This window comes from Quercus robur, chromosome 4, assembly GCF_932294415.1.
Source record: "Quercus robur chromosome 4, dhQueRobu3.1, whole genome shotgun sequence".
NCBI classification, from domain to species: Eukaryota; Viridiplantae; Streptophyta; class Magnoliopsida; order Fagales; family Fagaceae; genus Quercus; species Quercus robur.
The window spans coordinates 42,950,461-42,976,779 of NC_065537.1; the positions used below are offsets into that span (position 1 = coordinate 42,950,461).

Genomic DNA, 26,319 nt, shown 5'->3' on the forward strand with positions numbered 1-26,319 from the left:
TGTTGTAGTAATATGATCAATCATAAATTAGACTGGACTTTTTTGTGGTTCGAAAATACCCTTATCAATAAACAATGAGTTCTCTTAAAAATAGGGGTTATAAAGTCAAATAACAAATTTCATCTCTCCCAAAAAAATATGAACCCACTCAACCACTCTCATTTCCACTCACCATGTTTTACTTATATAAAATTGTTATACTCTTAAATTAAAAACCCAAAAAAAGAAAAAAGACTTACCTATTTCTTTTTTTCTTTAGTCATACCCATTATTCATCTCACAGTTACTTTCTAGTCCACACTAATTCTTAGGGTTCATTTGATTTTATGGATTTTAGGGAGGATGGAAACAATAGGAGAGAAAAAGTAGAGAAAATTGTAATTTGGTGTGTTTGATAAGAGAAGAAAATGGGAAGGAAAATTGGTGGGGCCCAGGGGTTTTCTCCCCTAGCCCACCAAATTGCAATCTTCCCAATTTGGGAAGAAAATAGAAAAGAAAAAAAATCCACTTGAAGAGACCAAATTGCCCCCTTATACATTTTACAACTAACACCTTGTCCAATTTTCTTTTAAGACTTTATTCCTTTCTTTTGTCCCTTTTTTTTAAGACTCTTTTTTCTCACTTTGTCCTATTTTTTTGGTTCTTTTTTTTTTTTTTTTTTTTTTTTTTTTTTTCTTTTCATTCCTACCCCTTTTTTTGTGTGCACTGTTCATCCGTTTTTCTTTTCATATGTTTTTTTTCCAATCCTTTTTTTTTCACATTTCTTTTGGATTTTTGTTCTCTCTCTCTCTCTCTCTTAATGAAGTGCACTATTTTTTTAATAAAAATATAATTCGTTACTCTTTTTTATCCAGGGATGGAGCCAGGAATTAAAGTTAGGGAGGGCGGCTCTGTTGCTAGTTGTGTGCGGTAACTTGGGCCTTTGACTCTACTATTTTATCACTAAGGATTTTCATTTAAAACTTTTTAAATGGCCAAGTTGTTTGTTTTGGGTAAAATAAATTGATTGGGCTTAATTTTTTTTTAGCTTTATTTTGGTAATTTTTGTTGTGGGGCTAATTTTTTTAGACTTGTATATTTTGTTTTAGATTTAATCTATTAATTTTTATGGCTTTAAAAATGTGAAAAATGCTAAAACTACAAAATTTTTACAAATTTCTAATATGGTGAGTGGTTATCGATAAGTAAAAAGTGATACAAGTGTGCGAACCAATAAAAATTTGTTACATCAATAGTTTGTAAAAAAGTGTGTGACTATAACATTACTCTTAAAAGAATTGATGGCATTGTTAAGGGGGGGCAAAATGTAATTTTGTTGAACAAAATTACTAAAATTATTACCTATTAATATACTCTCTTTTTTTTCTTTTTCATACAATCCCATAAAAGTCATTCCCACGTTCACCTCTTCTTTCCTTATTTATTTTTATTTTTTTAATTTTAACTAGACTTATTTGTTTCTTCCTCCCCACCGGTCCTTCCTTTTTTTATTCTTTTTTTAAATTCAAATTTTAAAATCAATTCAATTTTGTGAAGAACTCCACGTTCAAAAAACATAACCACCACAATTTGATTGAATCATTGTCTTAAATAAAAACTCTCACATCCGATACTCTCATATATCTCTGTTGGTGTACTTTTCTTTACACCTAATGTTATTTAAATAACACATATTTATTTTCCTTTCAAATGTATTATTGGACATGCTTAAATATCTTTTCCAGCTATCACTATGCTAGCCCACAACCATTCTCCTTTCTACCACAAAAATTGAGCTACGCTATAGGACCCAATACTTTCTCATAAAAACCCGAATTATTTAATAAAGCGAGATAAAATCTAATCTTTTCTAAAAGACCAAGAATACTTATGCTTGGCAAGGTTTGAAAAGCCCACGATTCAAATCCATGGCAAAACAACTTTATCAATGGAATTCAAGTCCATAATCAAAGCCTATGGTTTAAACCCATGGTAATTTATTTATCCAAAAGCCCAATCCTCATTGGCAATATTTGAAGCCCAATTTTTATTGGCAACATCAAAACCCAATTTTCATTAGCAATATCAAAAGCCCAGTTCCCGCTGGTAATATCAAAAGCCCAATCTTCATTGGCAATATTAAAAGCTCAATCTTCATTGGCAATATCCAAAGCTCATTTTTTTCATTGGCACTATTTTATCAAAAAACCCGAGAATATTAACGCTTGGCAAAGAGAAAAGTATCATGACATAATTATTGCTTAAGTATTACTATGGCAAAAAACCATGGCAATTGTTTTATAAAAGCTCACAGGGAGTTATCTTGAAGAATATGTTCTCACATTATAACCCATGAAACACATGGTCAGCACTTGCATCACAACATCCATAATATATATCTCCAACGCTCATAGAAAATGCTCGATCCCACAAGCTTATCATTTAAATTATGATGCGACTATTAGAAGCCATGAACGTTATTTATGATATGGAATCCATCATAGTAAAGGTTATTTTTGAAGGTACTTTGAAAACTTGTCATATTGTTTCAAACATTACATTTAATTGCCGAAAAGACCCATTGCAAGTATCTATAGAAACCCAAAGAATATTTACTAATAAAAGTCCATGAGGGAGGAAAGCCCATGGCAACATGTGTTGTTGATTTTGTAGGATGCACACAACCCGACCCAAAGGAACCAGCCCAGGTGAACGGGCCCAATCTAAAAGATCCCAACAAGAAGCAAAGGACTGAAAGTAGGCAAAACAGCCCTTGTTCATCCTTGACCAAAGTACAACAAGAGAATCAAGTCCTTAAAGATGAACTAGAGGTTGTTCCATCGACTTTTGGTCACTCTCTACCTGACGTGAACAGTACCCGAGGCTTGTAACATCAGCTGAAGTCTAAAGGGTGATGAAACTCCATCATTTTTTTTCAAGACTACACCTCCAGCGGAAGGGGAGCTGAAACCAAATTATTTAAACTCTAACAAATTGATGCTATAAATGTTAAAAATGTTCAAGACGTGACTCATGTGCCAAGCCCATGAATCCTAAAGGGGAAAAAATTGGGAACATGTGGTTTGGAGGGCATAAAGGGACCTTCAACAGAACCCCCTGAAGTAGGCTTAGAACTTGACACTTGACTTGGGGTGTTGAATCTTACTTTTTGGGGGTCTAAATCTTAGTTGCAGCTTTAGGATTTGCTTTTGATACACACCCCAATCACATTGATTAAGCTCAGCCCCAGAAATCCTAACATTTAATGCAAAATCCCATCATTACCCAAAGAAGCAAAGCAGCTCATAAAGCAAACCTGCTACTTCTGACCAAAAATCCTAGGAAGATTAACCTTGGTTCTCCACCTCTGATTAACCCTACGTTTTTTGGACTCATATTAATTAATGCTTCCCTAAAGCTATATTATAAAAAGATAAGCATCTCAACCCATAAAGACAACTACTCCCTCTGAAACCCCTGGTCTATTTGCCATTTTTGCTAGTAGTTTAGCTCTCTTTAAGCTCACTACTCATCTCTTTCAGCCCACGTTCATCTAACCTTAGACATTCTTTCCTCTCTTTTACACAAACACAGCTCATAAATGACTCCCACTACTCACAAAAAGCCTTAATCTCAGAGTTAATCTCATCTCACTCACTAAAACAGCTTATATTGTCTCATTCATGCCTTATGAACACACACCTACCAAAATCTTAGTTTAATACTTGCTGCACTGAGCTGGGATCCCTCTCTCCCTTCACATCATGCCAATTAATCATTTCCCTCCTCCCATGGAACCTTTAATTTTTACTTTTTATTTTATAGTTGAAGGATATAATGTATTTGTAACAATCGAACTTTTCCCTCACATTGATGTAATGATGGTTGAAAGTACAATGAACTCCCTTGACCAAGACATGCAAGGACCCTCAAGAGTTGATACATTTCTAAATTTATTTAATCATTGACCATTAGACTGTTTAAATCTGTTTTTTCTGGACTAAGTATAATTTTACCCTTACCATTGGAGATTTTATTTCACTCGAAATGTACTAATTAAATATTGTAACGTGTTTTTCATTGGGCTTTTTGTTGCTGTTTTGTCAAGTGTAGCCTTAGTTTCTTGCTTGGATAGACTTTGTCATCACACCGAAAGCCTTTGGGTACCATCTCAAGAGCTTATAGTCGAGTTTCGGCTTGGCTTCCCAACATCTTAGATAGAGGCATCAATTTCCCCCTCGATACTCTCATAAAAACTCTCACATCTGATACTCTCATATCTCTCTATTCTATGTATTATAATCCCATATGACTTCACACCCAAATTGAAGTGCATTCTCCAATTTCTATTCTAATCTATGTAAGGTTTTTTTTCTCTCTCTGTTGACAAAAATTGTTAACCAACCAACGTTTAACAATAATTGTTAGATTATGTTTAACAAACGTTGTCAACTTATGTTTAACAAATGTCGTCAAATTATGTTTAACAAACATTGTCAAATTCGTCAAACATAATTTCACTCATAGGCCTTTTAGCGTATGAGTTTTATTGATATGAGTAGTGCCCATTCAAGATAATGTATTTCTTAATTACAATCCCTTGTTTCAAGGGAAGACCTTTTGATTCCAACCACATCGTCATTATACATGAGTTGTTGCTTTTTTTTTTTTTTTTTAATGTTTTAAGGGGATATGTGTTTTTTTATTTCTTTGTAGTTATACCTAATTTATTTAGGGTGCCTACATATCCTTGGCGGGGATCAAGCCATTTCGTAGTTCTTAATTTAAGGTTTTAGATTCAAAATCCTCAAATTGATTTTGCTCAATTTAAATGATGGACATTTAAGTCAAATACTTTGTATTTAATTAAGCATCGACTTAATTTTACTTTTGGGTGAAATAATTGGTTTTAATCTCAAGGATAAGTCAAAGACCATGGAAATTGAATCAAGGATTCTCTTTTTGAGAAGTTAAAGTTCCAAGTAATTTTCCCATTCTTTCATATGCTTCTTTGTAGGAATTTTAATGATATTTTGATTGAGATTTCCAAATTTAATTAAGGGAAAGAAAACTTCTTTGAAGTAATTTTTTTTTTTTTTTTTATGAACATTGGGAATTAGAAAATTTCCTTAGATAAATTTTTTTTGGTCATTTTATTTTGAGAATTATTAATTCCAATCTTGATTAAGAGATTACGAATTCCAAAAAATTAGTCATATTGGAATTTGAAGGAATTAGAATTCTCATTTTATTCAAGGGAGTCAAGGACTCCATTAAAATGGTAGAGTCAAGGACTCCAATAATGGGGTAAAGTCAAGGACTCCAATAATAGGGTAGGACTCCATTGATGGGGTTGAGTCAAGGACTCCATTTATGGGGTAAGTCAAGGACTCCAATTATGGGGTAGAGTCGATGGGGTAGAGTCAAGGACTCCAATAATGGGGTAGAGTCAAGAACTCCAATTATGAGATAGAGTCAAGGACTCCAATAATGGGGTAGAGTCAAGGACTCCAATTAGTGGGGTAGAGTCAAGAACTCCAATTAGTTTAGTAGTGAAAGAATTTTTATTTAGTAATGTTCAAATAGGATTTAAGAGTTGTTGAGGTACAAATTTTCGGGCCTTAATTTCATTAGCCAACTCCCAAAAGATACCCACACAAGCCCATAAATTATTCTAAACCCACATAAATATTTCCCACATATTACTCAAATATTCTCCATGATATTGGGCTCTCACAAATATTTCCTATATAAAGCCGCCTGAATTACCTTGGGTCCTCTCAAAAATATTACCAATTATATCCCACAAAAAATACTCAACATGTTACTACCAAAATTGGGCCACAAAATTACACTATCTCCATAAAAAGCCCAAAATCATTTTACTTGTGGGCGAAGCCTAAAAGGGCCCAACAATACCATTTACTAAGCCCGATACGATCCGGCAACTCTAAAGCCCGGTACGATCTGAAAACTCTGAAGCCCGGTACAATCCGGTAACTCTGAAGCCCAATATGATCTAGCAACTCTAAAGCCGGGTACGATTTGGCAACTCTAAAGCCCGGTATGATCTAGCACCTCTAAAGCCCGATACGATTCGGCACCTCTAAAGCCTGGTACGACCCAACACCATTTACAAAGCCCGCTACGATGCGGCATCTCTACTAAACCCGTTGCTACACGGCAATGTTTTTGCAAAATCTTACAAAACCCAAATGCTAATTTGGCACTCTTTTTACAAAGCCCAAATGATAATTTGGCACTATTTTCATAAAGCCCAAATGCTAATTTGACATCTATTTTTACAAAGCCCAAATGATAATTTGACACTATTTTCATAAAGCCCAAATGCTAATTTGGCATCTATTTTACAAAGCCCAAACATTAACATTCGGCACTCATTTTACAAAGCCCAAATCTATTTTGGCAATTATTTTACAAAGCCCAAAATAATATTTTGGCAAAAACAATTACTTTACACTCAAAACCCAAATGCTATTTTGGCACATATTTACAAAATGTGAGTATTATTTTGACACTTGTTTCTACACAGACCAAATCCCACACTCATGGGAAATATAAATATGCATCTCTCAAAAAATATGTCTTTCACAAAATTTCATGGGAAGAATGCCTATTTTTCCATAATCAACTAACTACAAAAGCCCATGTATGTTACCCATGGCAAAACCATTCATTTTTGTAGGGATGACCAAGCTCAAAGGAAGCTTAACTACAAAGCCCAGCTGGACCAGCCCAGCCCACACATAGAATCCAGCAGCTGAAAGCTTACGTAAAGTAACCAGCCAAAATCTCAGCACAAACAGTTGGAGCCTTTCCTATCAAGTCCCAACTTGTCTAAATCAAATCAAAAGAGGACACGTGTCCCTCAAGGATTGAATCCTTCCTTCACAAGCTGAAATCCCATCATTCATTATGTGACATAAAGTGGAGATGGATGTGACAGAAAGCTGAAAAGCTTCAGCCAGCTGTCCCTTCCTTCCTCTCCAACCCAACTGGTCAAAATCAAGAGCAGCCATTATCAGGCCATTAAAGCTCTTGAAACAACATGGAATTAGTTCATTTTCATAGTAAAAATGTGTATTATCTGGTTCATGGACCAAGCACATGAACCCCAAATGGGGAAACTTAGGGAAATGTGGTTTGGAGGGCATCAAGGGGATCTCAGCAGAGTTCCCAACAAGGGCTCCAAGGTTGACACCTGGCTTGGGGTGGTCCAATCTGTCCTAGAGAGCTCTGATTCTAGTTGCAGCACAACTAAGATCATTAGCCTAAAAGCATGTTCTAATCCCATCAGCCAAGGCTAATCAGTATTCAATGCTAAGCCAAAATCCCAGCTGTTATTGCTCAAAACAACAAGAACCTTATGAAAGTTGAACTTACTACTCTTAGCTAAAATCCTAAGAACAATTCTCTAAGAATTTTCTGAAAATTGAGAAAGATTTAGCAAAGATTATTTGCTAATCACCCCCTAAAAGCCCTGATATAAATGGAACTCTCCATTAATGCTTCAACAACATACTAAGACATGCACCAAAAAAGATTCTTCTTTAACCTCTTTGCTTAAGCTTTCTCTAAGCTCTAAAAAAGTCTCTAAGTTCTTAGTTTCAAGCTTAGAAACTAAGTTCCCCAGCTTTTAGCTCAAAAATACTTCTCATAGCTCTACTCATAAACACTTATCTACTCCTAGCAAAAACCTCCAGCAGCCTTACTATACACTCTCACTCATTACACATACTACCATATACTCTCACTCATTACTTATATTACTCACAAATGACTCTCTCTACCCACTACATACACTATATTCACGAGCATGCTATGGCACCATAATGATCTTGTTGTGCTAGCTGGGATCTTTCTCTCTCCCTTCATCTCACACTAAGTTTTCTCCATTATTTGTTATTATGGAACCCATGATATTTACTTATTCATTTACCATCAATGGTTATGATGTAACTGTTACTATAGAGTTTTTCCCTCATATTGTTGTATTAGAAGACTCCTCTCCTGAGCTAACGGATAATGAGTCTGAAAACAAAGATATTTCCTTTAGTCTGTGAAATAACTAATAATTGGAGATCTATCCTGTTTTGTTTTACTTTACTGTTGGGCTATTTTCTGCAGGAACACCTTACCGATGAACTGTTTTCTGCAGAAACACTTTTACTGCTAGGTTATTTCTTACAGTATGTTTTTTAACCTGCTGGCATGTCCGCTGTAGGGACTGTTCATGGGCCACTATTGTCAGTTCCAACCTAAGCCTAAGGCATAAAATATGGTGAATTTCTTGGATCTTCACCGATAGCCTTTGGGCCGTGCATCAAAGCCCATCGTCGAGTTTCAGTTTAGACCCCCAACCCAATATAAATCTCATTTGTTAGAAGGAAAATTTTTTTGCACCCAACAAGAGTCAAGGACTCTTGTATAAAACTTCATGCATGAAGTTAGGAACTCCTCATGAAACCCAACCCTATTTGTTTTACCAAACAAAAATTATTTGAAGAAGGGTGAGAGAAAGATTTTGGTAGTGAGAGAATTTTTATTTGGTAATGTTTCAAATAGGAGTTAAGAGTCAGGGACTTTTGTATAAAGCTTCATGCATGGAGTTAGGAACTCCTCATGAAACTCAACCCTATTTGTTTTACCAAACAAAAATTATTTGAGAGAGAGAGAGAGAGAGAGAGAGAGAGAGAAGAAGAAGAAGAAGAAGAAGAAGAAGAAGAAGAAGAAAGGGATGGATGAAATCATATATACAAAGTTGCGTAATCCTCCTCTGTTTGATGTTGCTCTCTCTGTCCATGCCTCTCTTTTTCTTCTCTCTGTCTTTGCTATGTGTGTGTACTTGCTCTCTTTTTGTGTCTCTGCCTTCGTTTTTCTTTTTTCCTCCTCTTTTTTTTTTTTTTTTTTTTTTTGTTCCATGTGCGTGACTCTCGCTATTTATAGAGAAATTCCAAAGAAACTGCTCCCTTATTTTCCTCTCAACCGATCAGCTCATGGAGCAATTTGCGTTAATTTTTCTCTCCATAACTCCTAATTTTGTGTTCAGCCGTGCCCACTATTCAGCTTTTTGCTCTTTTTATCCATTCCGTCCCACTTTAAATTCCTTCTTTTCCGCTGGTGACATCTCCATTTCTCAACTTTTCGGGCTCACTTTCCTTGTTTTCTGGTTGTGCCATTTCCCATTTCACTTTTTTTTTTTTTTTTTTTACTTGTTTTGTTTTTATCTTTTCCTTTTCATAGGTAGTAGGCAACAGACATAGACGCACTAGCATCTCAGGATTACCGTACGGATGGAGAGCTCTCGTGCTCTCTCTAGGGAGGAACAAGAAGAACTTTTGCGCAGCAAGAAAAAAGTTAAAGACGTAAGGCATGCGGGTTTCCAAGAAGGGCTAGACTCAGCTGCTACATCTCCAAGGAACGATGGAGGTTTTTGGAGCAAACCAGCGTCTTTTAAAGATAAACTGGTCGGTGAAATCCCTGGAGCTTTCACTCAAGCTTTCAACTTTGGAAACCTCATGGAAGACGACATTGATTCTGATGAGGAGGTCGAAGGTCTAAGGGAAGGATTGGTGGCTGTGAAATTCTCAAAGGAGCTAAAGCAGAAGATTCGCAGCCCCTGGTACAAAGCCCTCATTGTCAAGGTTTATGGACGATCTGTGGGGTTAAATTTTCTTCAGAATAGATTGTTAACGCTGTGGAGGCCGGCTGGAAGATTGGACTGTGTGGACTTAACTCATGGGTTTTTTCTCACAAGATTTTCTTTGAGAGAAGACTATGAAGCTACATTGAAAAGGGGACCTTGGTTTATTGGAGAGCACTTTTTATCCATTAGACCTTGGGAACCAGATTTCTTACCGGCAACGGCAAACGTCTCTTCAGTGGCAGTATGGATAAGACTTAACGATCTTCCGATAGAGTACTATCATGCGGAGGCCTTGCTTCAGATAGGTAAAGCGATTGGTAATGTGTTGAGAGTGGACACACACACAGCCTCTGAATCTAGAGGGAGATTTGCTAGACTCTGCGTTCAGGTTGATGTCGAGAAGCCGCTTGTCACGGCCATATTGATAGGGAAACGTGAGCAGCCGGTGTGCTACGAGGGAATTCACAAATTATGCTTCGGTTGTGGGAGAATAGGACACCGGAAGGAGCAGTGTCCGTTTGTAATTCGTCAACCATCGTCGTCGAGCAAGGAGGCTAACCAACCTGATGGGGTGACAGAGGCGCAGACATGCAATGCGCATGTTACTGAGAGCGCCAAGCAAAGCGTGGGACCTGGCATAATCGTGCATGGTAGTGCGCAAGAGGATGTACCCGAGAGTACCTACGGTCCTTGGGTAGTGGTTATGCGCAAGAAACAAGGGGCAAAGCAACAAAGACATGAGGGGACCACTTTGAGCAGGGAGCATGGCCAGACTCGCGCAGGAAAGGAGATGAGAGCTTTCATGCCTCCAGGACCAGTAGAATTCTGCAATGGGCCGAGTAGAGACGTCAAATGAAAGCTTCCAGTCCAGAGAGATATTGATGGGCTCTTAGTGGCAAAAGTTATCCAGCATATAGTGAAGGAAGGACCAAAACCGGTGAATGCACTTAAAGAAGCAGGCCCAAGTATTGTGCAGTCTAATATTTCAGTCAAGCCCAGTAAGGCCAGCAAGCCCAGTAAGCCCAATCCGCAAGCTTCAGTTAAGGGAAAGAAGGGCTTGGCACGAAATAGGGCTCTTCAATCTTCTTCTCAGGTTAGCCGAGCTAGCGCTGGTGAGAAAGAGAGTAGAACGGATCCGCCTCTGGTCTGTAGCATTTTGGGAAGGAAGTCTCACGAAGAAGAGGCGGGCAGTGAAGAAAACTTGTCCGGTTTGCCGCCTCAGGGTCATTACCCAACCGGGTCTAAGCCCAATTTGGGATTTCAGTTTAGGGGTGGGTGTAGCAGAGATCACGATACCGATTGGAATGGAGAGAAGTGCGATGGTGGGGTTAGCGAAATGTCAGCGGAGGGGTCCGATGGTGAAGATGGAAGGGATTTTTCTTCTGATATGGAAGTGGGTGCCGAAAATAACTCTGAAGATCATGCTAAGCGAAGTGGGTTTGAGGGATTGGCTTATCATGCATCGGGCGATGCTTCCAAAGGAGAGGCAAACAGAAAAGATGGTGGTGTCCTGGAGCGGATGGAGCTTGAGGGTGGTGTTGATGGCACTTCTGCATTCTGATAAAGGTTACCTCTTAAAGCTCCCGGTTATCATGAATATTTTAGTTTGGAACTGTAGGGGCGCTCTGAAGCCCTCTTTTCAGAGAAATGTGAGGGAATTGACTCGGTGCCATAATCCTGCAATCTTCGTTGTGATGGAAACAAAAATTGGAGGTGAAAGGGCTAGGGAGATTACTGATCGGTTACCGTTTGATAGTGCTATCCACACAGAGACCATTGGCTATGCGGGTGGCTTGTGGATGCTGTGGAATTCTGACAGAGTGGAGATTACGGCTTTAGCTAACACGGAGCAGGAGATTCATACCGTTGTAAAGGTACGAAACTCAAACTCTAGCTGGTTGTTTACTGCAATTTATGCTAGTCCTAGAGTTGAGGAAAGACATGTGTTATGGAATAACTTAATTAAAGTAGCTGAAATGCATGATATGCCTTGGGTGTTAGCTGGTGATTTTAATGAGCCGCTTATGGATAGTGATAAATTTGGGGGAAGGGCGGTCAGTGTTAGTAGATCCCTGCTTTTTAAGGATTGTCTGGACAAGTGTAGTATGATAGACATTGGGTTCTCTGGTCCACGCTTCACGTGGACAAATAAAAGAAATATTCAAGCTCTCATTCAAGAGAGGATTGATAGATTTTTTGTAAATACCAGCTGGTGCCTTCTGTTCCCTGAAGCAAGAGTGGTTCACTTGACTAGATGTCATTCGGACCATTGCCCTGTGCTTCTGGAAATGCAGCCTAGAGTTGCTGTTAATAGGAAGAAACCTTTTAAGTTCCAAACTTGCTGGTTGTCTGACCCAACCTTTCCTAATCTAGTCTCTCAATCGTGGAGTCACTATCCTATGCTTGCGGATGCTATAGATTGTTTTACTAAAGAGGCAGAGAAGTGGAATAGAATGAAATTTGGGAATGTGTTTGCTAGGAAAAATAATATTATGGCTCGCCTGAATGGTATTCAGCGGGCTGTAGCGATTAGACCTTCAAATTTCCTCCTTAATCTTGAGAGTGAGCTTCTAAAAGAGCTTGATAATGTGCTGAACCAGGAGGAAGAAATCTGGGCTTTGAAGTCTAGAGTTAATTGGATGATTCAAGGAGATCGTAATACTGCCTTTTATCATGTCTCTACCTTGGTTAGGAGAAAAAGGAATCAAATTTTGGCGATTAAAGATTCTGTAGGGGAGTGGTTGTATGAGAATGAGGATATTAAAAATGTCATTAGGAGTGGTTTCATCGAAGTGTACTCTTCCTCTCTCTCTAGTGCTTCTAGGTCTATTCCTTTCAACACTACTTGGCAAGGCAGGTTGTTAGATGAGGAAAAGGAGAGTATTAGTGGGGATGCTTCAGTGGAGGAGATTAAAAATGCCTTGTGGTCTCTAAAGGCTTTTAAGGCTCCAGGGCCGGACGGCTTGCATGCAGGGTTCTTCCAAAGATTCTGGCTGATTGTTGGCAACTTAGTGATTGATTTGGTGAAGAAAGTTTTTGTTGAGAGGAAAGTGCCAGAATTCTTGAATAGGACCCACATTGTCCTCATCCCAAAGATTCGAGGGCCAGAGACTCTGGGTAATTATAGGCCTATTAGCTTATGCAACACAGTCTATAAAGTGATTACAAAGATTATTGTTGCTAGGCTTAGGCCTTACTTGGATAAGCTTATATCTCCTCTTCAAACTGCCTTTGTGCCAGGGAGGAAAGGCATGGACAATGCAATCATAGTGCAGGAAATTGTTCACACTCTTAGTAAAAAGAAAGGGAAAGTGGGGTATATGGCCATTAAGGTGGATTTAGAGAAGGCGTATGATAAGCTCGAGTGGAGCTTTATAAGAGGCATGCTCCTTAGAGCAAATTTGCCCGCTGACCTGATTGACCTCATTATGAGCTACGTTTCGACAGTTTCAACCTCAATTTTAGTGAATGGAGAAGCTTTGGACCCCATCTATCCTTCGAGAGGAATTAGGCAAGGAGACCCGCTCTCCCCATACTTGTTTATAATGTGTATGGACTTCCTAGGCCAGCTTATTCATGAAAAATGTGAAGCAAAAAGGTGGCAGCCTGTTAAGGCTTCTCAAAGTGGACCTTCGTTTTCGCATTTATTTTTTGCGGATGACTTAGTCCTATTTGGGAAGGCAGATGGGAGGGAGTGTGCTGTTATTAGAGATGTCCTTGATGAATTTTGTAGCATGTCGGGGCAATCGGTGAGCATTACCAAATCTAGAGTATACTTCTCTCCTAATGTGGATAGGGATACAAGAGAATCGTTATGTGATATTCTTGGGTTTGCTTCTACGGCATCTCTTGGCAAATATCTTGGGTTCCCCATCAAGCAGCCGGGTTCTAGTTCCCAAGATTTTAATTTTGTCCTAGATAGAGTCAAGCAAAAATTGTCGGGGTGGAAAGCAAACTTGCTATCCTTGGCTGGCCGAGCTGTTTTGATTCAAGCCTCCTCGTCTTCAATTCCTTCTTACGTCATGCAAGGCACTTACTTACCAGGGAGAATTTTGGATGGCATTGACCGGGTTAATAGAAATTTCTTATGGGGTTCTTCAGAGACTACGAGGAAAATCCATTGGGTTGGTTGGCAGAAAGTTACAAAGCCGAAAGATGAAGGTTGGCTAGGGTTGCAAGAGGCAAAGGGCAGAAACACTGCTCTTCTTGCCAAGCTGAATTGGAGGTTACATACGGAGGATGATGCCTTGTGGGTGAAAGTGTTGAAAGGAAAATATTGTAGCAACAGGAGACTTAATGCTGTCAATATGGATAGGCTGCCTTGCTCGCAGATTTGGAGAGCCATAAAGAAGGGTAGAGATACTTTCAATAAAGGTAGCATGTGGGTGGTTCATAGAGGCAGTCCTCTTAACTTTTGGGTGGACAATTGGACTTGTAAAGGCCCTATTCGCAGCCTCATTCATGGCCCTTTACCTCGTGATGCAAGCCAATGGAAGATTAAAGATGTCTTGGTGAGTGGAGGTTGGGATTGGAGTCGAATTCCCTTTGAGCTTACCCCTGAAATTAAATCGACTATCCAAGCCATTCTTATTTCCTTAGCGGATGGAGGTAGGGATAGGATTGGTTGGCGAGGTAATGCTAGAGGTTGCTTTGATCTCAAAAGTGCCTATTCCTTTGCTAGAGAGGTGGATGATGTGGAGAATATAGGGGCTGGGTGGATTTGGAAACTTGAAACTCTCCCAAAAATTAAGACTTTCATATGGAGATGTGTGCACAATAGCATAGGAGTGAAAGATTGTCTTGCTAGAAGAGGTTTTATGGATGATAAAGGGTGTCCCGTGTGCCATAGAGAACCAGAAACCATACTTCATGCCCTTAGAGACTGTCCAAGGGTTAAGCATATATGGATTCAGCTGGGTGTAAAGGGAGATAGTAATCTTTTTTGGAGGAGCAACCTGCATAATTGGTTGCAAAACAATGGGAAAGGGAGCTGTAGTACTATTCAAGGGAAGCCACCATGGAGAATCTTGTTTAACTTTGCTGTGTGGAGCATTTGGAAGAGCAGAAATGCTTGTGTTTTTAATAGAAAGAGCCCTAATCCAAATCTGCATAAGGAGATTTTTAACCAAGCTACTGAGTTTATGTTTTGTGTTGCTTCCCCTCGTAACCAAGTCCGTAAAATCAGCAAGAGAATCAGTTGGGAAAAGCCGCCGGTAGGATGGAAAAAGTTGAACACAGATGGATCGGTTTTAGGGAGAGTGGAGAGGGCTGGCTGTGGAGGATTAGTTAGGGATGAGCATGGGAATTGGGTTGCCGGGTTCACAAGACATGTAGGAGCAACCAATAGCTTTGCTGCTGAGCTTTGGGGGCTTAGGGATGGTCTTGTCCTGTGCAGCAGGTTGAATATCTCCTGCCTAATCATTGAACTAGATGCCAAAGTGATAGTAGATGTATTTCAAAATTCTGAATATGTAAATCATATAATATCTCCTATATTGGACGATTGCAGAATTTGATGACTAGATTTCAGCAAGTCCAACTGCGTCACTGCTACCGCCAAGCTAACCATTGTGCTGATTTGATGGCTAGACTAGGGGCGGAACAAGATATAGAGTATAGAGTGTTTGCTAGTCCGCCTGTGGACTTAGCTAAGGCTTTGGAGGATGATTGTAATGGTGTTGCCTACAATAGGCTTTGTACTGAGCAAGTTGTTTGAGTTTTAATGAAATCGTCTTTTTACCCAAAAAAAAAAAGTAGGCAACAGACCACTCACGTGGCTTTTATTTATATTTTTTCTTAGTATAGGCTAGTCAACTTTTTGTAGATGACCATGCATGACCTTTTCACCCATCCTAATGTTTAGTCCACAGTTGCCATGTAAATACAGTACCTATGACACTTTTTTATAAAGTATTTTTTTAGTTTCAACACTCTCTCTCATCACAAATACTTACAAGTATTACTTGTTTAGGAAAACTAAGTTTTGGCTGATAGTATATCTTTTTTTTTCTTTTTCCCCTTTTATAAATGTTTTTGATATCATAGGTCTCACCACCGGTGAAGTTTAGCGTAATGTTTGTGGTGACGGAGTAGTGCAATGGGCTTTTTTCTTTTTTCCAATTATAATAATTTGTAAAGTTTTCAATTTAGATGCTATATTATTGTTCTCACTCTCTAGCATTGTTGAATTTTCGGATGTTTATGGTGATGCATAACCAACCACGCATGCAAATGACCTAGCAGCATTGATATATTCTGGTAATTTTTTTAATTGCTATTTTTGTGTTGACTTGTTTTAGAAAGAATTGAAAGAAATGGAAAGTCTATCAAGAGAAGAATATATTGGATCATTTATTAGAAGGTTTACTATCTGCATCTACATTAAATTTTGAGAACAAGAAAATTACAAAATTTGCTTTCTAAATTGATGTAAGATGATTTGAAATAAAAGTAGTGGTGTTTCTATTTGAGTTTCAAAATATAGAGGTATTGTGGGTAATTATCAAAATTCCACCTATGGATACAATCAAGATTAATGTTACTAGGCACCCAACGATCCACCCGTCTCTAGGCAATGAAACAACACAGTCAACATGGCACGCTATGCTTAATGGATCAGTAAGTTTTAATTTGGTTTTTCACTGCAAACAGTGGCTTGTTGCTGATTAGACAAGTTTGTAGCTCTTTTGTAACGAACACATTCTCCCGAAAACATATTGTATGGACAGGATTTGAGTAAGATCTAGATCTAAAGAGCCCAATACAATGAATTTGTAGAGAGTGGGTTGGAAAATTAGGCTATAATGAGTTGGGTAGCAATTATAATGGATCCAAATGACAATAAGGTAAAGATATATAAACTGGTTTTCTCTAAAGAAAATAGTTCTCGGTACAGTTCGAGGAGATCAGTTTCTATACATATTTCTTGAAGTTGATTACAAGTACAGTTCTTATTGCTACAGTATTTCTTTCTCAATTTTCCGATCCCTTTCTCTCAGGGCCTCACTTCTATTTTATACTACCTTTCCCCTTTCATTTCTGTCCTCCATATATAGATTAAATTATTGGTGTTAATCCCTGTCACATTAGCACCTTGCTAAAGTCTCTAAAGAGTAGCTGTAAGGCTGAAAACTACTGTTCAGGTATCACTTCCTCATTAATGCGGCCAGAGAGTTAGCTGCAAAACATTTAATGTGGTGATAGCAGCTTTCCCTTAGATATTTCTCAACTCCCATTTGTCTGATACGTTTATAATGTATATCTTTATCAATAGAATTTTCTGGAACGTTACTCTGGATGACAAAACACACTTTTTGGCCTCTGCTTCGTTTAGTTGAGGAGATACTCCTTCTCGGCCTACCTTCCCCAGCCTTCCCATTCGTAACTTGCTCATGGAGTTCTGAGACTCACATCTTCATTATTGTTTATCTGTTCTCGGATCACTATGCGTCCTCAGACAAGACCCAAGGCCCAACATACATTCTTGGACCCCTCAACCCTACACATATGATTTCAATACTATTTTTGTGTTCTTTTTTGGTGCTAGGCTCACGACACTCTGACTGTATCAGTAATTCATGATTACAAATATTATTGGAGAAATGCCTAAACTTTGAATCGGAATAAATTGAAAATTATGATACTAAAGCTAATAACCAAAAAAAAAAAAAAAACCTCATCACAAACACTCACGCATGCAATGAGGCTAGTGTGTGTGTGTGCACGCGTGTATATATATTTTAATAATTCGATAATTATAATGGTGAAGGAGGGATTTCAATATTGGATGTAATTGACACATCAAAAGGTGCCAATAGTTGAGTTACAAGGTCTTGGCTGAATAATTTTATTTAACCTTAGAAATTTGAGTAAATTTCAATTCAATCTCAAAGTTTGTACTAAAAATTATTTAAACGATCTAACTACCAACAAAAATTTTGGTAGAAGGTTTAAATGAAACGTTTTTAGAATTTCATAACTATCTCAAAACGTGTGCCAAACCAAAAATGTGTTTTACTAAGTCAATTTTGTGCATGTAGAACCATAATTTTATGCTCCTATCAAGTGTAAAATCCTTTTTTTATGCATTTTTTAGATGATTGGTTGATGCGAGAAGAGCTTCTTACCTAATGGTTAGACATGACAGAATTGGACTAGGACTCAATAATTCAATCCAAACCTTAATTTTTTTTTACTTAAAAGTAAAACTGATTGACCTATAATCTGACTTTTTTTTAGGGACGGTTTGGGTCAATCCAGCTAGCCTGTGATCTGACCCATTTTTATTTTTTAAATAAAATTCAGACCTAGCTAGTCTACTTGTTTGTTTCGGGCTTTACTCAATTGACAATTATATGCCAATGGAATGCCATTATTTTTATTATTATTATTTAAAAATAAAACAAAAAAGGAGAGCTTACTCTAAAGCGAGAAGATGGCAACAAGGAATGGCGAAGTCTATAGAAGCTCATTGTCTTGGTAGTGACCTCAAAATTGAAACAAATCAAACTTAATGCAACAAACAATCTATTTAACGCTGCAAACAACAAAAACCACAAAACAATTACAGTATGAGAATGGGAAATTTATAAAAGAGAAAGAAATGGGGTTTAAAGTAGGGTTTAATTGTGGGACATTTACAAGGAATCAATACATAAAGGAATTTTAAGAAGTGAGGTTAGACAGTAGATGCTTGGTGGATAGAGCAATGGTGGTAAGCTTAGTCTTTTGCATTTCAAGTTTTGCGGACAGAGCAATGACAGTAAGCTTAGTCTTTTATATATTTTTTACAGGTCTTGATGAAATAGGCTATCAAGATTGTAAATTTCTTATTTGCTTTTATTTTTTGTCATAATTAACTATCCAATAGGGCATTTGTAATTTTGTTTTCTATTTTGGGATGTTAAATATTGTGTGGAAATGGAACATGTGTGATTGTTTTAATTAGATTTTCAAATGGTAGATTAAACTGTTTTGTGTTTGTGATGTTTTGTTTTGGCTAATAATACTTGGATTTGTATGATTTTATTATTAATGAACAAGTATTAATTTGCTGATCTGAGCTCTTTCTTGACATAGGTGAATCAAAATTAATGCATTTCATACCAAATAATTTGTTGTAAGGCTTACTAAGGATCCGTTTGGATACTGTTTATTTTGTTGAAAATTGAAAATATTGTAGCAAAATAATTTTTAAATATGTGAATAGTGTCGTGAGACCCATTTTTAATGAAAAAGTTGCTGAAAAATGAGGTTTGTGGGTCTCGTGAACAGTGCACAGGACCCATTGGTGTGACACATTCTTATGAAATATTTGCTGGTCAAAGAGGTTATGGGTCCCGTGCACTAGACCCACTAACGGTACCGTGTCCCACGTGAAACATGGGTCTCAATAAAATAAAAAATAAAAAATAATAAAAAAAAGGAAAACGCAAACATAGCATGGAGAAATGCAATCCAAACGCATATTAAGTGGCAAATACATGTCTTCATTTTTTTTTTTTTTTTTCATTATGAGTCAGCCCAAACCCAACTCGACCCGACTGTAACCCGATTGATTTGGCCCAATCCGTTTGCCACATCTACTAATGGCATGGCCAAATTCCATCCTAAAGGGGGCTTTTTTGAACGTATTGCTCCTCATTATGTGCTTTGCTAATTGTTAATTGCTAATTAGCTATCCAACAAGGCATTTACTTTGAAATCTCTAAGAAAAATCTCATATCCTATTAATATGATATTTCATCAAAAAAAAAAGTTCATCATTAGGGTAAAGGACTTGAGTTAATTAATAACTCTTACAAAATGGATTGTCTACCATCCTCTTTGTTTTAGATTTGTTTTCAAAATTGTACCACACTCGTGACTTGTTGGTAGTGTGGGGTACCCCACAATTTGCAATAGTGTGGGTAGAACAGAGTTGACATGCCATTGGGCGATGGGACTTTGAGAGGGTTAATATCAAATAATGCCTTATTAATCTCAAGGTTAGTTAAAGAAGATGTGGACTTTATTGATCTAAAGGTTAGTTAAAGAAGAAAAGGATTTAAAATCTAATATTTGCAGTACTAGTACTACTAGTGCTTAAAGAAAGATCTGAAACAAACAACCCAAAAAGAAACTCATTTCTGTGTTAGCTCAGGAATATTGTACAAATGTCCGATCTAGAAGAAAATGTCACAGCATCAATTGAGCAGACTTGTCCCCGAAGCCTCCAACTGCTTCCCTTGTCCCGAGGGCCCGGAGGACTGTGGATATCACCTATTGGTTTTTTTGTGTGTGGTTAACAAAGTTACAAGTCCATTGTTCTAGGACATTTTATGCGAGGCAGTGTCCTCCTCGTTAAGCTTTAGGTCGGTCAGAAAACTTGTAAGCTTAATTTATTCTATTAGCTAGGACTAGGAGCCCAAAAACAATATATATTCTATTAAAATAAAATTGACTAGGATTCATTACAGATTAACAGACTAATGGACTCATTAGTTTGAGGTATGACATAAACTGAAAGATTTTAAATTCAGTTCATTATACTATTGATTCATATGATTTTCGAGGTATGTTATAAGTAAAAATTGTATCTTATAGATAGAAAGTGAAATAATCCAATAAAAGTTAGAACACTATTTTTTTAATTATATTAAAATAAATTAAAATAGAACGGTTCCAACCCCAATTGATTGATTAAAGATGGAAAAAAAAAATACCTAATTGGCACTGGCAGTCACCACATTGTGTCCTCTTTAGTTTACCCATATTTTTTATCCCAAAAAAAAAACTATTTTTTTTTACCTACGAGTAAAAGAAGAAAGAAAAAGCCAAAGACATTGAGAATCTTTCCAATCCACCTACCCACAACAAAATCCCACCAACAAATTAAAACAAATCCCAACAATCCCAAAGACCAAAATGTTCAAGCAGAATAGATACAAGAAACCGAGGTTGTAGTAGAAGAAGATGGAGAAGAAATAGCAGATGAAGAAGAAGAAGAAGAAGAAGAAGACAACAACCTCTCCTGCCCAATCATATTGTCCAAGCTCCTTGACACACCAACAACCTTGAGAGTCTCATCAAAACCTGAAATATCATCCAAAATGCCATCCATTTTGACATCAACAACATCTTGGTGTGTCACAGCTGCTGCTGCTGCTGCTTCAAATATAAAATCAATGTCATCCTCAAACCCTGTGTGGTCAAACAGGTCATTTAATTCGCATGGCTTTTCAATGGGGAGGTCAGGAACATTGTCCAAAAAGCTCCAAGGGTCTTCTTCTTGCTCACTAGAAGGCTCCATTCCCACCATTGTAGAAGTTGTGTCCATGCAAGGAGGGAGCTGTGCATTAATATTATATTGAAGCTGTTCTTCTAATCCCACTACTTCTTGTTTTTCTTGCTTTTGTTGCTGTTGCTGCTCTACTTCCACATCTACTTTTGATTTAGGTTGACAATTGTCCACATCTACTTTTGATTGAGTGTGACAATTGTTGGGAAGTGCTGCATCTGATACAGTAGAACTTTGGGCATTAAAGCCAGGGATTTTCTTCTTCATGCGATCAATATAATTACTGATGTCAAAATTAGTCACAGCATTTGCTCCTCTGTACTCTATTGCTGCCATATCATAAGCTGCTGCCGCCTCTTCCTGTGTGTCTTCAAAAGCAAAAAGCAAAAAACAAAAGTGCCATAATTATATAAATTAAACAAAGAGATAACTTTTTATGAAACAGAATATTATAAGACATAACTTTAATTAGTATGGCTAGGATTCGAATCTCACGTGTCCCATGATAGTTTTAACAAGTTTCGTGTTTTTATATTATTGACTTCCAGTGTTTTTTAGCTGAAAAAATATACCTTTATTTGTCAGCGTATCAAATCAAAATGGAGACTCTATGCCTCTGAAGTTTTGTCCTTATTTAAGTGTTATAAAAATATATGTGAGTAAAAAAATATTGTAAAAATATTATGTTATGTTGTTTAAACAACATAATCAAACAGACTATTTTTGATAAGCTTGTACCACACCCATAACCATTGTAATTTATGAAAATAAGGTTCCCATTTTATATATATTAAAAATATAATTACTTGGGAAAATAAAAAGAAAGATATAGGGCTTGTTTATTATTACTGTTTAAATAATAATTTTTAGCATTTTTCTTTAAACAATATTACATATATTTTTATCCATTTTTTTTCATCGTATATATTTATAAAAAATACACACAACGTTAGAAATCTAGCCCAATAATGGATTATGTACAAAATAAATAAATGCAGTATCAGATAGAAATTATTTTGGTTTGGAGGAAAAAAGTTTGTCAGATTTTTTAGTACTACCAAGTATTTGTCGGCTACCTATCTTTTGTGCCTTAATTAATGAGAAACCAACTTTTTGATGCACACAAATACCTAAGCTATAAAGTAGACTATAAAGTAGACTATAAATTTTCTCAAAAAAAAAAAAAAGTAGACTATAAATTCTAGACCAAAAATAAATGGGTCTAAATCTTGCCCATTCAGAAACGTAAGTAGCCACCAAAGATGGTGAGTAATCAAAATAACCCTACGTCAAATCAATTACTATTAAAAGTTTGGAAATTGAATTTCATAAAATTAGATAAAAGAAAAAAAAAATAGTGAAATGATAGGATAGCCAGGCATATCTAAGAAAATGGGAATTCATTCTCTGCCAAGTACACACATGAGCCCTCGTGCCTGTCACTATCAAAAAGGTGGTGAAAAAATACTGAACCCTTTATGAGCAAGGACAAGCAGGGAAGTCACGTGCCACTCTGCTGGCAATTGTGACCTTCACATTTTTGTGCATATTTTCACGCAGAGAGAGAGAGAGAGAGCCAATCGAGTCAAACCGAGTGGTTGGTTTTTCTCTCTTGGTGAACTAGAAACTGGTGCATGTAGTACAGGTGCTACACTGCTGCTCCAGCTAAGTCTCTATGCAATGTACACAACTCACACATTGCAACCCACAATTTATGCTTAGTAATTAAGAAACTATTATTCACTGTATTGTTTTCAAATAAAATTAGATGCACAATATTTTCACAATAATTTCACTACAAAATTTAAACAATAAGTAAGTAAAAAAAATAAATCTTAATTACGGCCTTGTAAGCCCAGATGAAAAGCAGTAACAACTTGCACTTATGCTTTGATTATCTTTTCTTTACCATTCTTGTAATAGCCTGTGTTTTGCTCAACTTGGTTTTTAGTTTAATTAAGTGTATTTGACTGGCCGGGTATGGTATTCTAAAATCTCATTTTTAAAAAATACTGATCAATTTCTATTTTAGAATATTGTTAAGGAAGCAACATTTTCCATGCCTCATTAAGTTGACAATTTATGATAAGGATACATTACTTTTACTTGAACTTACTATTTATGCTGCTTTTATTATGGATCAATCAATCAATAAAAACATGCCAAACAGTTTTGAAAAGAAAATTATAAAATGTATTTATCCTTAGACTAATTATAACTTATTAGGATAAATAAGTCAAGAACATAAATTTTTCTCAAATTATTTATTCCTAATTTATGTTTGACTAGATAATGTCTTTTCAAAACTCATCTTTCTCAAATGATTTATTCCTAATTTTTTAAGTCTTTGGCTAGATAAAGTCTTTTAAAAACTCATATTTTTTAAAAAATAAAAATTACAATTCAACTTATTTTTCAGAGTATTTTTAAGAATAGAACACTTTCATAACTTGTTAAGTTGACAATTTGCAATTGGAACAACACCAATTACACCTAAACTTACCATTTACATGATTTTATTATGCATCAATCGCTACAAGCATGTCAACAACTATAAAAATTTATATATAATGTTTATTCCTAGACTTGTTATAACTTTTTAAGATGAACTAGTCAAGAAAATAAGCTATCCTAAATACACACTACCTGCTAAAGATTTTTTTTTTTTTTTTTTTTTTTTAAGTGAGAAGAAGACCTACATAAGTTATTAACAATAATTATTAAAAATTAGTTTGACATGTAAAAAATAAAAAGTAGAAAATTTTGGATTGATGCAAAACACAAAGCCCCACATCAGCCTATTGAATGGCTATGGGTTTGAAATTGGCATCTAAAAATTTACCATGAAATAGCGAAATTGACATCTAGTAATTGGCAATTAGTCGGCACAAAGGTTTTATGTTTTTGATGGGATAGTCGGCACAAAGTTAGTGTTACACAATTCCCCATATATATTCTCAATGGGAATGAGGCCGGACACCAGTAAGACCAAAAAAAATAAAATTCTTTCTGGAAAATAATTTCAGAGATCGAATAGTGCTTGAAATTTTCTTAACAAATTGATATTAATTTTTTAAATTGAATGAGATTTGAGGGAAAATACTTTGCATTGAAGTGTTGAAGTTGGCAATTTGGTAGATGGATGTGGGGCTTGAAATTTATGAGGGCAATTTTGGTTGCAAAAACAGTACTTTTTGGTTGTTGCACGTTAGGATGTGACAGACAAGTAGGGAATTGACTAAAATTACTACTTAAGAATTATGATACCAAATCATATATTAAGGTCCAAATTTCACTATCAAAATAGTAGGAAAAAAAAAAAAAAGAAGAGAGTGATAGAGCTTACTGTAAGTTCCCAGGTACAGATATTTGTTACCAAAAACTCTTCCAATCCTTGCTTCCCAACGACCATTATGGTGATGCCTATCAAAATTCAACAATAACATTGAGTCAATAACTTCCTCACAAAGCCTTCAATTCCTCAAAAAATGTAACTTAATTAAGTCAATAACTTAGTAATGTGAAACTGAGGAAATAAATATTAAGTAGTACTAAAATTGTTTTTTCATTTGATTTTCCCACCTCGCCACCCCACGATATTTGGACACTCCTCTAGAAAATCCAGAGCTCCTTCGACGCAATGAGGCCAAGTATTCTTCCTTGGTAACCTTTTGCATTTCTTCAAGTTCCTTTGTATAAGTCTCTATCTGCATTATTTATGGGAAAATGAAATTTAAGAAGAAAGGGGCAAAATTTTATTATCAGTGGTAATTTCCAAAAGAGAATTACGTACAAGCAGTGGAAAATCTAAGAGAGAGAATAATAAATGTACCGGGAAATTCAAGGTTGTACCAGGGCCCCAATACTTAAGGGCAGCAAGGTCATAAGTATGGGCAGCAGCCTCTTCATTATCATATGCACCTACACATTGTCACAAGTATGAATTAACTAGTAACTACATTTTGCACACCACATTATTTATAAAAAAAAAAAAAAAAAAAAAAAAAAAAAACACACACACACACACATACACACCCTTATGACCACATAAATAATATTTAAAAAAAGAAATCAAAAGATTTGAAATTTAAAAGAAGAAAAGGGATTGAGAATTAAAATAGAGACTTACCCAAATAAACTAAACAGCGGCAAAAGTGCAAATGAACGTTGCAATGACACGGATTAACAGGAACAGAAACACAGTCAGAACTCAGAATCCAGAATTATAATCATTAAAATTTTAAAAAAAAAATTGTGAAAAAATATAATAATTAATTAATTAAAAAAAGAGACTGCAGATCTCCTTGGTTCTCTCATTATTTATATAATAATTATAATTTTTCATAAAATTAAAAAAAAAAAGAGCAAAATTACCTTGTCGTCCTTTCTTGTTCTGAATGTTATTCCAGGAACTCTTGTCCCAGAGGTGAGCTTCATATCTCCCAGTCCATCTGTGCCTGTGTTTTTGATGCAAAAAGAGGAATATGATACATGCAAATGAAAACCCATTAAGGAAAAACATTGAAAAGAGAGAAATGAGAGAAGGATCACCTTGTGACTCCTCTGTAAATTGAGCTTCTCCTAGCTGAGCCAACTGATGAGTTGCCATTCTGGCATTTCTCTGGGTTGTGATTTTTCTTAGCTCTTTTAGCCTTGGCTTTGGGCTTCTCTGATTGATGAGGAATGACAGAACCAACACAAGAAGATGAAGAAGAAGAAGAACAGGAAGGAGCAGGAGACCTCTTCATTTGAGTTGTGTTTTTTGTCAACAATGTACACAAAAAAGAGAGAGAGAGAGAGACAGAGAGACAGAGTAAACAAAAACAAAAATAAAAGGTAGGTGTTTGTGTCACTGAATTTGGTTATTAATGTAGAGGAAGTGGCCGAAGTAGTAGCATATTGGTAACCTAAAGTGGTTTACCAAAACAGGAAGAGACATGGGATAGGAAGAAGTGTGGAAATGGAGAATGTTAAAAAGAGCTTAAACTATTGTGTAGGCAGAGAGATGGGTTTAACCATGGGTTAAAGGGAGAGTTGGGTTAATTAACCATGAGTTAATTAAATGCCCAACACTTGGCTTTGTGCTACAGCCAATCAGCCATGCTACCAATGGGATTTGCTCTACAAACTGTTACCAAAGCTTAAAAAAAGAATCTCTCTATCTGTCTGTTCTCAATTTTAGAGATCATTGAAAAATCTTAAATTCAAAATGAAAAATTGTATCTTATTTTATTCCATTATCTTAAAAAGTTACTTTATCAATTATATTATATTATTTTACAATATACTCAACATCTCAATTTTTATTTTTCTATTTTACTCATTAAAATAATATATTACCCACTAAAATAATACAATATATTTCAATACTACTCTCCCTCTCTCTTCTCCCCAT

At 36.3% G+C, this 26,319-nt stretch overlaps 1 protein-coding gene across 1 annotated transcript; it reads right to left on the reverse strand.

Annotated features, from left to right (window-relative positions):
- Window positions 1-20,454: 20,454 nt before the first annotated feature.
- LOC126721929 (ethylene-responsive transcription factor WRI1) lies at window positions 20,455-25,896 on the reverse strand. Its single transcript, XM_050425016.1, has 7 exons — window positions 25,476-25,896; window positions 25,299-25,381; window positions 25,054-25,062; window positions 24,757-24,845; window positions 24,507-24,631; window positions 24,271-24,347; window positions 20,455-21,292 (listed from the first exon to the last, which is right to left on the reverse strand). Exons 1-7 carry the CDS (start codon window positions 25,670-25,672, stop codon window positions 20,556-20,558), a joined length of 1,317 nt encoding a protein of 438 aa, XP_050280973.1. The 5' UTR covers window positions 25,673-25,896; the 3' UTR covers window positions 20,455-20,555.
- Window positions 25,897-26,319: the final 423 nt, after the last annotated feature.

Excerpts from the sequence above, each read along its gene's own strand:
- LOC126721929 (XM_050425016.1), bottom strand. The coding sequence starts at position 25,672 with ATGAAGAGGTCTCCTGCTCCTTCCTGTTCTTCTTCTTCTTCATCTTCT. Across the intron at positions 25,382-25,475 it reads ATTTACAGAGGAGTCACAAG|GCACAGATGGACTGGGAGAT; the intron begins GTGATCCTTCTC and ends TCAAAAACACAG. Across the intron at positions 24,632-24,756 it reads GTACAACCTTGAATTTCCCG|ATAGAGACTTATACAAAGGA; the intron begins GTACATTTATTA and ends TAAATAATGCAG.